The sequence below is a fragment of the Neoarius graeffei genome, chromosome 2, assembly GCF_027579695.1.
Source record: "Neoarius graeffei isolate fNeoGra1 chromosome 2, fNeoGra1.pri, whole genome shotgun sequence".
Taxonomy (NCBI): domain Eukaryota; kingdom Metazoa; phylum Chordata; class Actinopteri; order Siluriformes; family Ariidae; genus Neoarius; species Neoarius graeffei.
In genome coordinates this window covers 44951237-44963716 of record NC_083570.1, presented here as the reverse complement: position 1 = coordinate 44963716, position 12480 = coordinate 44951237, and the positions used below count along the sequence as shown (strand labels likewise).

At 40.7% G+C, this 12480-nt stretch overlaps 1 protein-coding gene across 1 annotated transcript in view; it reads right to left on the bottom strand.

Annotated features, from left to right (window-relative positions):
• The window catches only part of nrip2 (nuclear receptor interacting protein 2), a 79524-nt gene that overhangs the window by 26568 nt on the left and 40476 nt on the right, over nt 1-12480 (bottom strand). The window contains exon 2 of the mRNA XM_060907901.1: nt 3248-3625. Within this exon, the coding sequence (XP_060763884.1) occupies nt 3248-3625 (378 nt within the window). The remainder of the gene's footprint in view (nt 1-3247; nt 3626-12480) is intronic.

Sequence of the window (12480 nt, the reverse complement as noted above, 5' to 3'; positions counted from 1 at the left end):
ATCTTTCTAATTGAAATATAAAAATCAGACAACGTGATACGACATATATACATACGTATACAGACTTATATGCTCATATAGCTTACAAATCTCTTTCTTCTTCTTCTTTCTTCTCTTGCAGTCTCCTTTTGCTTGCTTGCACCTAATGCTGTATCACCCGCACTACAATGACGTGACTTACTTTTGTCCATACTTAGCGTCTTATTTTATTCTTAAAGGAGATATGCAGAGCCATGGCCTCACTTTTTGTTTATAAATGCCTTGAGACCTCAAGAATGGCACAGGAATAGTTTTAAGCGTTAACAATAAATCTAATATAGTCATTTTTACGATTAAAGTGATTCATCTAGGTAGCGGTATGAGTGAATGACCTTGACATCACAGCAGGAAGGCTATCGGTCTCGTCGCCATTTCCGCTATACTAAAATACAAAGCTAACTGCAACTTCGATCCCCCACTTTGAGCTAATTTATCGCCATGCCACGTAGATGTGCTGCTGGCGGGTGCAGCAACACGACAGAATGTGGATTTATGTTGCATTCATGGCCCAAGAATGTTCAAACTGCAAAGATTTGGACACGTTTTGCGAGAAATTCACAGGCACATTGGGCGCCTACGAAGTGGTCTCTCCTCTGCTCTGCACATTTTACTGAAGATTCGTACGAGACCTCTGATCTGTTGAGGAGTGTTGGCTATAAGCCCGTATTGAAAGAGGGTGCAGTACTAGCAATTAAAGGAAAAGAAAACTACAAGAAAGGAAAATAAGTTCAGTTGCACCAGGTCTCCCAGAGTGTGAGCCGAGCAGTAATGGCGGAGTACTCAGTATGGAGAAAATGGAGAATGAGTGAACTAGTCGTCAGATTTCTCCACTGGATGTGCTTGCTTTAGCAGCAATACCTCACCCTTACATGGAAGAAGCGGATGAACAAAGAACTGAAAGTCAGATTGTTTCAAAACAATCAGCCACAAGATCGGCCTTCAAGAAGCGAGAACACAGCTGGGTAAGATGCGACTCTCATTTGGTTACATCACAACAACAACATTTGTTGTTTACCTGCATTTAGATTAATACATGTAACTTGTATTGTGTGTTTAAGTTACCGGTATAAGATTATTTAATTTGCTTCAGAATGTGATTGTCTCAGTTCATCTGATTATTTAATTAGCCTTTTACATTTTATCAGTGAAAACGCATGCACGTACATGTATGTTGCATAAGTTATAACACCTATCTTGTTTTAATGAGAGTCACATGAGACGGTCAGTTCAATTCCATCCAGTTCTCCAGACGGCTTTGTTCTCTGGCTTTATTCTGTAAGGTGGGGGCCTCTGTGGCCAACGTGTTACTATCGGATTCACTTTTCTATGGTTCGAACTGATATGGTTCTACGTGTATAGCAGTAGCATGTGCACACACGCACTCCAATTTCAGGACTATCACAGTCAGATGCATTACTATCTGAGGAATCTGAAGAATCTCCAATAAATCCGAACGAAGAGGCCATTGCAACCATTCTCACCTGCCGAGTCTGACTTTGGTCTATAGCTGTCAAAGGCTTCGGCATTAAAACCGGTTACCGCTGTGACGTCACGCACTGGGCTGGCTGGCTCAGCAGGCCAGCTCAAATGCCAATTTTGAGGTCGATTTTAACTCTCAAAAATATATTTTTTTTATTCCCATTTATGCAGCATACAAGAGTCAAGGATGGAGATACTATCCACTCAGAAATTTATTTAAAAATAAAGGTTCTGCGTAGGTGGCACGGTGGTGTAGTGGTTAGCGCTGTCGCCTCACAGCAAGAAGGTCCGGGTTCGAGCCCCGTGGCTGGCGAGGGCCTTTCTATGCGGAGTTTGCATGTTCTCCCTGTGTCCGCGTGGGTTTCCTCCGGGTGCTCCGGTTTCCCCCACAGTCCAAAGACATGCAGGTTAGGTTAACTGGTGACTCTAAATTGAGCGTAGGTGTGAATGTGAGTGTGAATGGTTGTCTGTGTCTATGTGTCAGCCCTGTGATGACCTGGCGACTTGTCCAGGGTGTACCCCGCCTTTCGCCCGTAGTCAGCTGGGATAGGCTCCAGCTTGCCTGCGACCCTGTAGAACAGGATAAAGCGGCTAGAGATAATAAGATGAATGAGGTTCTGCGTATCTCCTTTAATGTAATTAGTTTACCAAGTTAGGGTCCTATGTGTATAGTTTGTGTCCTTGCTAAAGTTTGTTGTTTATTGTATTGCTGGAACAAAACAATTTTCTCAGGGATCAATAAAGTACTCGCTCTCTCTCGGTCCTTTTTTTTAAATAAATAAATATATCTATCTCTCTCTGGAGTGATTAGAGTGCATCTCCTCTGGTTTTCAATTTGAAGAGAAAAGATAAAACAAGTATGATCTCACTGCCTTGTGAAAAAGAAGCATTAACATGTTGCCTTGAATCGCTCTGTTAAAAGCATCGCCATCACCTTATGACCAAAGCTCCATTTAGATGTAAATGAATTCTCTTTTCTCTCAGCGTTTCTACAGTAAAGCAAAATCTCTACATGAACACCGATAGCATACTTAGCCAACTGCATACGCTTGTTATGATGAGACAATCTCTGACCTGGAGGTAACGTTACAGTGCTGTAATTTTATTGTCATGGCCCTTCAGCATGGTTCTGGATGCTGGTACGCTGGAGTCTACTCTCTCAGTTGATTTGTAGAGGCTGAGGAAATGAGCAGCTCTGTGCTCGTTCTCACCCTTGAGCCTAATCGACTTTAATTGCGCCTCTATTTTTATTGCGGCATGGATACTGAACCACTGAGGTGGTGGTGGTGGTGTGGGGGGTTGCTTTTTGGATGAGTTCTCTTATAAAGGGAATAAAGTTTTCCTATTCAAACCTTGGCAGAGGTTTTAGGTTATTTATTCTTTATCCAACCACAATATATTTGGAATAGAAGATCATTTTTAAAAGATACTTCTGGCACAAGCCTGTTTGGTGACAGTATTTGTGCTTGCAAATTTCGAATCAGACACTCAGGAGTTGAGACCGATTGTTTTTGTGCTCTAGCACATTGCACTGACACTTATAGTATGAAAAGATTACATATTTGTACGAGTTAGCATCTGGAAATTTATGAGTCATAAGAAACAGGGCCAGGAGGGAGCTTGTGTCAGTATGAGTGTGTTCTCTGTCTGCAAGAGAACAGGAAACAGTCTGAAGAGCTGAGACTTTGTGATAGTTTCACCAAAAAAAAAAATCCTTTAAGCTTCATACCTTACACGGCACCTGCAAAGCTGACAAGGTGGACACTGTCTCACTCTCCTCTGATCCTTCTTCTCCTCCTCCGTCCCTCCCTGCCTCCATCCATTTTTCTTTAAGCTCTGCCTTTCTAACAGCATCACTGTCATCACCATGTTCATCCTCCTCATCCTCCTCTTCCTCCTCAGACCTCAGACTTCTCTCGCTCTCCTCTGGTGACTCTCTCTCCTCAGTAGAGTCATCTATGGTGCTTTCGCTCCTCTCCTCTGCCTCAGCACCTTCCTTGCTGTCGGCGAGAGGTGAGCGGACATGGGACGGGGTGTCTCGCGCCTCCCCACACAGCCGAGAGATATTACCCTCTAGGAGGCGCCGCTGCACAATGCTGTGAGGTTGCTGTAAAAGGGAAAGACAGGAAGAGGAAGTGATGTCAGAGACAGCTGATCTGGGACAAGGAGCATGTTACAGTTGAGCCACCTTTTGCATATTTTGTTACCGTCACATGACCTGTATGTCATATTTGCACTCATACCTGTGTGTACACACATGCCATCAGGTACAGCCTCCATCCTATGAAGGAATTTTGTGTATTTTCATAATTAAAGCTAGCCAACTTTATGAATCTCCTTCCTGCACATGGTCCTAAAATCTATTTTTGGAGTCTGAGATTGGGTTTAAAATGGATGCCATAGCACACTTGCCTTCCCCCGTACAGAGAAATAAGTTGGAATATCATCTCTCAACTGCTTAAAAGTTTACATACCATAAATCAGGGCTTTGAACCAGAATTTTTTTCCTATTGGTTCGTTCCGAACAGAAACGGAATTTTAACGTTTCCGGTTTTGGGTTCCACCATTAAATAGACGTTCCCGAACCGGTTAGAACAAAAAAATTTCGTTCCCGGAACGGTTAATTACGTTCCCTGTCAGCTGTTTAACAAATGGCTATAAAATTATGTCTCTGTCTCATCCAGCTTAAGCCAAATGTAGGCTAATTCTATTACAACCTTCATTAAATAAGACAAGAAATAATTCAAAACAATTATTATTTCAAATGTTGGCGATTTGGATTCTCAGTATGTCTTCCCATGTACACAAACAGAAAAAGTGCCAAAAATGAAAGAGAATTCGTTTAGTGTGTTACCAAAGGCTAGTCAGGCCCTATAGAGGGCTACCGCATGACGTCACCGCGCCGCGAGATTTTGTTAGGCGCCATATTGGAAGACCAAGTACACATCTATGCAAGTACATACATACATAAAACAAACTACACCTGAAATGTAGCCAGGGCCGGTTCTGCCCTAATCTGGACCCGGGTGCAACATCGCGCACCCCCCCCCCCCAAAAAAAACAGTCCAAATCAGGACAACCATCACATAACTATAACTATAAACATTTTATATCAACTATTTTAACTAAATGGGCTATAATAAATAAGCCTGCAGGCAGCCACGGCGGGCTGCCTCAGAAAACTAACCATTTGTCCTACCTTAAAACTCGTTTTGCATTTTCTGCCTCCTTTTTTGTATTTTCGACCCTCCGTTTATTTTCTTTCCTTTTCTGAAAACCCGATTTGTGTCCAGACATTTTGTTCTGCTACCAACGAACTAACTCGTCAGGTCTCGTCTCTCGAGCCCGCGATGATTCCCGTGGGAAGGGCAACAACTGATACATTTTTACAAACAGCCAATAGGGAGGTTGCAACGTTCAGGCTCTTCTTTGCTCAGACACTCAGTAATGCAATTACTCACTTTATCACGTGGAGACGTGATAGCAGTCCACCTTCCCACGCTCTCCATTCAGTCAGCGAACGTCACACAGGAAGTGAACCCCAGCGGGTCATAGAAACTTGTGCAGGAGAAGAATGGCTTTTTTATTTGTAGGCTACGGAAACTTTGAGGAACGAAATAAAAATCGGTATTAACCGGTTACTATTATTTTTAATAAGCGTTTCTGTTCCGGAACATAAAAAATAATAAAGTTTCTGGTTTCGTTTCTGTTCCATGTGAAATAGAAAAAGTTCCCGGTTTTCGTTTTCGTTCCTTGAACCGGTTCAAAGCCCTGCCATAAATAAACTTGACTGTTAAATCATGTGCTTGACAAAGCCACACTACATTACAAAATTATGTGCACCACTGACCATCACATCACCCACGTGTGCTTCCAGATTAATTCCCCTTTTCTGTTATAATAAGCTCAACTCTTCTGGAAGGGCTTTCCACTAGATTTTGGAGCTTGGCTGTGGGGATTTGTGTTCATTCAGCTACAAGAGCATTAGTGAGGTGAGGCACTGATGTTGGGTGAGGAGGTCTGGGGCGCAGTCAGTGTTCCAGTTCATGCCAAACGTGTTCAGCAGAGTTGAAGTCAGGGCTGTGCAGGACACTTGAGTTCTTCCACTTCAACCTTAACATACCATGTGTTCATGGAGGTCGTTTTTATGCACAGGGGCATTGAACAGGTTTGGGCCCCTTAGTTCCAGTGAAAGGAAATTGTAGTACCGTTACAGCATACAAAGACATTCTATACAATTATGTGCTTTGTTTTTAAATTGGTGCACTATTTGCCCATGCAGTCTTTCACAGATTGGTGAACCCCTCCCCATTTTTACTTCTGAATTCTGTTTTCACTACATACATGTCAACCTATACGGAATGTCCGTATTTTATACGGATTTGATTCAATAAACGTAGTATACGGGCGTATAAATAAAGTTATACGGATTCTTTAAAAAAACTTCAATATTTATTTAGAGCTATAATCAATTCCCACGATGATAAAAGAGCGCATAACATTTACAAACGTACTGTACACCACAGACAGCCAGTAAAGAGTCTTATGAAATCGCGCGTTATCTTGTGGTAGCGAGACTTCGTTCCACTTTTGATCATGCGAAAACACCGCATTGCGAGAATCCTGCCAACCGTGAAGTCATAGACGCCGCCTTCTGCGTAGAATCATACGTCATCCTCGCCGCCATATTGGATGTGGCAAAGTGGAGATTCTTCAACCGTCTCTGGTATAGCGTCTAGACAGTAGCCGAGAATAAAGATGCCTCATTCATGTGCTGCGTTTAACTGTACCAACAGGTTTACCGTCCAAACGAGATCACATGGTGAGACTGGAAAAATACTTTTCATTGTATTTGGTCATTATAACGTAATTTTACGAACAGATTTTCCTGACTTTGTGGCTAATATGAAGTCTTGTGCATAATAGCTGCTCGGTGAAACCTGTCTCCAAACAACGAAGTATTTCCTTCGTAACTATGCTGATAACACTTTGTGTTTTTGTCAAACATTGGAGCTTTGTATTCATTCTGACGGTTTATTGTTATTAATATTGAATAAAAAGGAACTGGGATATATCATTGTTAATTGTCATTCAAATTTTAGGTAAATTATTTTAATTTGCATCTTATACGGATTTTATAAGGGAAATACGGATTTTGGAGGTTGGTTATACAGGTTTGATTGACCAAAGGTTGACATGTATGTCACTAGGAAAAACTGTTTTTGCCTCTTCCCAGTGCACTAGTCTCATAGAGCACCACATTGGGACTACTCCAGAGGCGGTGGTGCACAGCTGCCTGTATCTGCCCGAACAAAAAAAAAAAAAAGTGGTACAGCATGAAATCAAAGCTATGCTCGAAATGGGGGTAATTGAGGAGTTGCACAGTAACTGGAGCAGCCCAGTGGTTTTGGTCCCTAAAACCAATGGGTCGGTCCAGTTCCGTGTAGACTTTAGAAAAGTTAACGCGGTGTCTAAATTTAACGCATGTCTGATGCCTCACACTGATAAAGTGCTTGATAAGTTAGATATGGCTTGCTTTTATTCAACACGGGATTTGACTAAGGGCTACTTACCATTGACACCATTATCCTGAGGGAAAAAAATTGACTTTTCCACTCCGAGTTACACCAGTTTGTCAACCTTCAGTTTGTGTTGTTTGGAGCCCCAGAGACATCTCAGCATCTTTTGGATAGACTCCTCCACACAGTGCATATGCTACTGCCTATTTAGATGGCATCTTTATTTATAGAAATGGTTGGCACAAACATTTACAACATCTAAGGGCTGTCCTGAGATTGCCGAGATGCGCAGGACTCTCAGAAACCCAAAGAAGTGTGTAACTGGGCAGGTGGAAGTATGGTATCTAGGCTTCCACTTGGGTCCTGGGCAGATGCATCCCCAAATTGATACGACTGCAGCCATTGTGGGCTATTCAAGACCAAAAAGGGAGTGAGGCACTTCCCAGGACTGGCTGGTTATTACAGGAGGTTTGTACCAAATTTTTCAGACATCACCAGCCTGCTGACTGACCTCACTAAAAAGGGGGAACCAGATCCGATCCAGTGGATGAAGCCGTGGCTTCTGCCTAGGTTAAAGTGGTTTTGTGTGGGTACCCACTGTTGCAGTCTCCTGACTTTTATCTCCATTTTGTCTTACAGATTGACACATCGGACAGAGGGCTGGTGGCCATTTTGTGCCAGGTGGTGTAAGATGTGGAGCACCCCATGCTGTACATCAGCTGCAAGCTCTTGGAGCGAGAGACAAAGTACAGCATGATCGAGAAGGTGTGTTTTGCCATCAAATTGGCGGTCCTCATTCTCCAATACTACCTGCTGGGATGCCCTTTCACTCTCTGTTCTGACCACACCCTGCTCCAGTGGCTCCACTGCATGAAGGATGCCAATGCATGGATCACTTGTTGGTATCTAGCTCTTCAGCCCATTAAGTTTGAGGTGGTCCACAGGCGAGGGGCGCAGATGGTGGTAGCAAATTACCTCTCTCACTGGGGGAGTCAGCTGCAGGCCCAACGGCTCCCTGATGGGTCAGTGTGGGCCAGTATGTGTCAATATGTATCTGTATATGTTCATATGAGTCAATATGTGTTAGCATGTGTCAGCAGGTGTCAGGATGGGGCGGTATGGGTTAGTAAGTATTACTATGAATCAGGTGAGTATGATCAGTATGGGTCAGTAAGTGTTAGTATGAGTCAGTATGGGTCAGTTTGTGTCAGTATGTACCAGTATGTGTTAGCATGTGTCAGGATGCATCAGTATGAGTGAGTATATGCTACTATGAGTCAGTATGTGTTAGTATGAGTCAGTATGTGTTAGCTTGTGTCAGTATGAGTCAGTAGGTGTCAGGATGGGTCAGTATGGGCTAGTATGGGTTAGTATTGGACAATATGTGTTAGTATGGGTCAATATCGGTCTTTTCAGGATGTATTCTGGATGCATCACTTTTTTATTGAAACAGAATACATTACTGAATGCATCATCAGTTTTATTTGTTTGTTTGTTTATTTCAAGTACCAAGCAGCCTGTTATTAATGTCTGATGGCTCAAGGTACATCAACAACCTGAACCAATCCCTCAATCAATAATTAAAATAAAAAAATTAAACAATTTTAACTCAACTTCTACTCTTGCACAATACAAAAAATCTTATATGTGGCATCACTGCCTTTTTTTTTTTTTTTTTTGTGAAGATTGACCAGATCATGACTGGCAGCAGATTCACCCCATCCCAGACATTTTCTACAAATTCTATTCAACTAAAGCAGAGTGAAGCATTAAGGCCTGCAGTCATCCTTGTCCACTCTCTTAACACTTGTACCATCTTCTAAGCATGGACTAAAATACACAAGACGTAGAGACATATTTTTCCCACAAGCTACATAGCCACTGGACCAGTCAGAACTCCGATGTAGGAATTATTTATTAAATCAACATGTTTGCACCATGCCCTTTAGCTCTTCCCTGGCTTAGCTGTTTGTATATGCACATAATCTATGGCCATATGGATACATCTTTCTACATTTCAATATGTTTTTCTATATTGCCATGTGTTGTTGCGAAGCTCCCTTCATTTAATGCAAACGAGCATTTGATTATGCATTCTTTGTCCTGTCCATACAAGACAAATAAAGTAACTTGTACTTGAAAGATTTTAGAGAAAAGGCACTGTGACAAGTTTTCAGGTGTAAAATCTATACAGAAGCTTCAGCAGCAACAACAAAAAGACAGATCTAACCTTTTTTTGGATCTAGATTTAATATAAAAAAGGACAAACAGTAAACGGTAGTGAAATTAATGACAGACTAGAGCAATGATTTAAAAAAAACTGAACAAAATGGAACATTATTTACGCATAAATATCTCTTGATGATGTATAATACGCACAGCATGTAGAGTTGCTCCAAGCGGCAATTTGCACTAACATTTCCCATTTTAAATGCATAATAATGATATAATTATAATAATGAGTGTTATGCAAGGTCTGCGCTTCATAATGGCCAGTCTACACACAATACAGTTTCATATAAAGGTTGTGGAGTATAATTGTTTGGTTTGTGGTGGCAGGTCCAGGACAAGAAGAGTCTGCTCTTCATCATCTGTTTCCTAAAAGCATACCAGCACCACACATCTCACCATGAGCCTAGTGTAACTGAAAGAAGAAAGACAGTATTGTCTGTCTGTCGTTGTGAAAACACTATATCCTGAAATGTACTATACAGCACTGCTATATTTATTTAATTCTATGATTAGACAAAAGAAAATGGCAAAATGGATATTTCATTTTCGCCACTGTAAGGGTTGAGGGATGAGTCCAATAATACAAACTCTCACACCTCAAGCACTAAGCACAAATCACCTGATTTCCTTTAAAAAAAAAAAGATTTTTCGCTAAAGGCCATTTACACCATCAATCAGCATTAGACTTCCTCTGTGACACCAAACCACAAGAGACATGTTCCAAATCCAGGAAGGCAGAGAGAAATGCATTACAGAAATCTAATTTGCCTTCTGTCGTAATAAACCGACCTTCAAAAGCATCATGACATGCAGCCTCCTACAGGCAGGACTGTCTTAGAGACCACATATACCTGTATCCTGCAATATAGAGATCATCTGTCAGCAGTGGGGTGGATGCTGTACTATTGTGTTTTGTACAATAAAAACTCACAGTTGAAAATAAATACCGTAGTTTCAAGACAGCAACAGAAAAAGATGTTCATTTAAAAAAAATCTGCTATTTATCTGACGTAAATATAGTCAGGCCCATAAATATTTGGATATTGGCAATTATTATACATACGGTCCACTTTTTCCATGGAATAAAAACATGTATTCTATTCCCTTCTAGTAAGTTTATTGATAGCATGCAATATTGTTATCATATCGCTTATCCTCCATGTATTACGCCACTCTCCCCAATGGAGAATGAGCATGCAATATTGTTATAATATTGCACTTTGTCAAGACAACACGACGTCACACTTCGGAGCTGATGCGAAGACCCAGTGACAAAACTTTTCTGTTGCGCGTGCGCAGAACCATTTCTTTGTCCACTGGGAAAGAGAGAAGATCCAATGCTAGGTTTAAGCACTAAATAAATAAATTGAAAACCAAAACTAAAAACGCACTGAACACCCAAAAGGCTACCAAAACTTCATTATATATTCTTCACACATATTTACAAGAGAAAAACATACCAACGGACATCAAAAAACTGGAAGAGAGACACGTCGGAGATGTAAAACTTCCGTGCTAGCGAGTGACTGTGATGGTTTGTAAACAAACATGGCCACAAGGTTGGCTTCATTAAAAGCCAAAGGATTTAAAGAGAAAGACGTGCGTGCTGGACACCCGAAAGGCTACCAAAACTTCCTTGGGTATTCTTCACACATACTGTATTTACAAGAGAAAAACATACCAATGGACTTCAAAAAACTGGAAAAGAGACGTCGGAGATGTAAAATTATGTAAAAAAGATTCCATGCTAGCGAGTGACTGACAGCTTGTACACAAACATGGCCGTGAGGTTTGCTTCATTAAAAGTGGAAAATTTAGAGAGAATTTTGAAAGAGAAAGCCGAAAGGCTACCAAAACTTCACTGGATATTCTTCATGCATATTTACAAGAGAACAACAGACAAAAAAAATCTGGAAAAGAGAGCAATAGTGGAAATATTGTTAAAAGTTTTACTTGGAGGTGAGGAAAAGTGATGGAGACTTTTACAAGAGATTAGATTAGATTAGATTAGATTAGATTAGATTAGATTAGATTAGATTAGATTAGATTAAACTTTATTGATCCCTTTAGGAAGGTTCTCTCAGGGAAATTAAAATTCCAGCAGCATCATTACAGGATAAACAGAGAATAGAAAATAGAGAAAACTTCTAGATAAATTAAATTAAGTATTTAAATATACAAATATAAAAAAGAATAAGATATGGGAAAAGAAGAAAGAGGACTTCACTCAGCAAAGCCCTTTTATTTTGAACAACTGCAGTGTAACAATCAACTACGACCAAAAGTAACTTTGAACTTGAACTGTCGACCTGGCTATAGCTTGTATATAAGTTGGGTTGTTGTTCAGACTTTTTGGACTTGGACCATTTTTATTGTTAGAACTTTGACTTTGTACAGTATATTGAATTACATTTGATCAGAATCAGCATTCAATATTGATAAGTCACATCCCTGTTCTTAACTTTTTGTAAAATCTACAATTGTTCCATTGAATGTGTATGTATAATAATAATATAAATAATAATAATAATAGCTTTTTTCGTGGTATATCAGGGCCCTGTACTACGAAGCGGGTTTTCTGGCTTACCAGGGTAACTTCGAGAGTAACTTGATCACGTGCAGCGTAACTTCCCGATTAACCCATACTACGAAAGCTGGCTATGTTCAAACCGAGGTATGCTGCCATGGCAACTTACGCTGCATCTCAAACCTGCTCGTCTCAGGTTATGTTCTTGGTTAACCCGAGGTTTCCGATTAACCACACCCTTTTTAAACACCACCTCTCCACCGACATTTCCTCTAGAGACAATGCCAGCGTACCTGGATGACCCGTGCGATATCGGAGCACAGATTAGAGATGGGATTTATGGCTCTTTGATGGGATCCGCATCTTTGTGATCCGTTCTTTGAAAAGAGCCGTTCAAAAGACTGGCTCATTTGGCTCTTTTTAAAATATTTATTCAGTTTTAAGAAGACAGCGTCTAAAGAAGCCAGATCCCTCTGCTTAGACAGTGACATCAATATTTCTGGACATACCTTTTATATAAAGCAACCTAGACTTACATTATTGTAACCCCTAAACGCTCATAAATAACCATTAAAAAACACTGAGGGCTTCAATGAATGTCCATGCAGAACGGCTTTTCTGTTAAAAAAAAAAAAAAAAGAACCCACTCAAGAACATAGTTATCAAGAACGCAAGAATATTTTA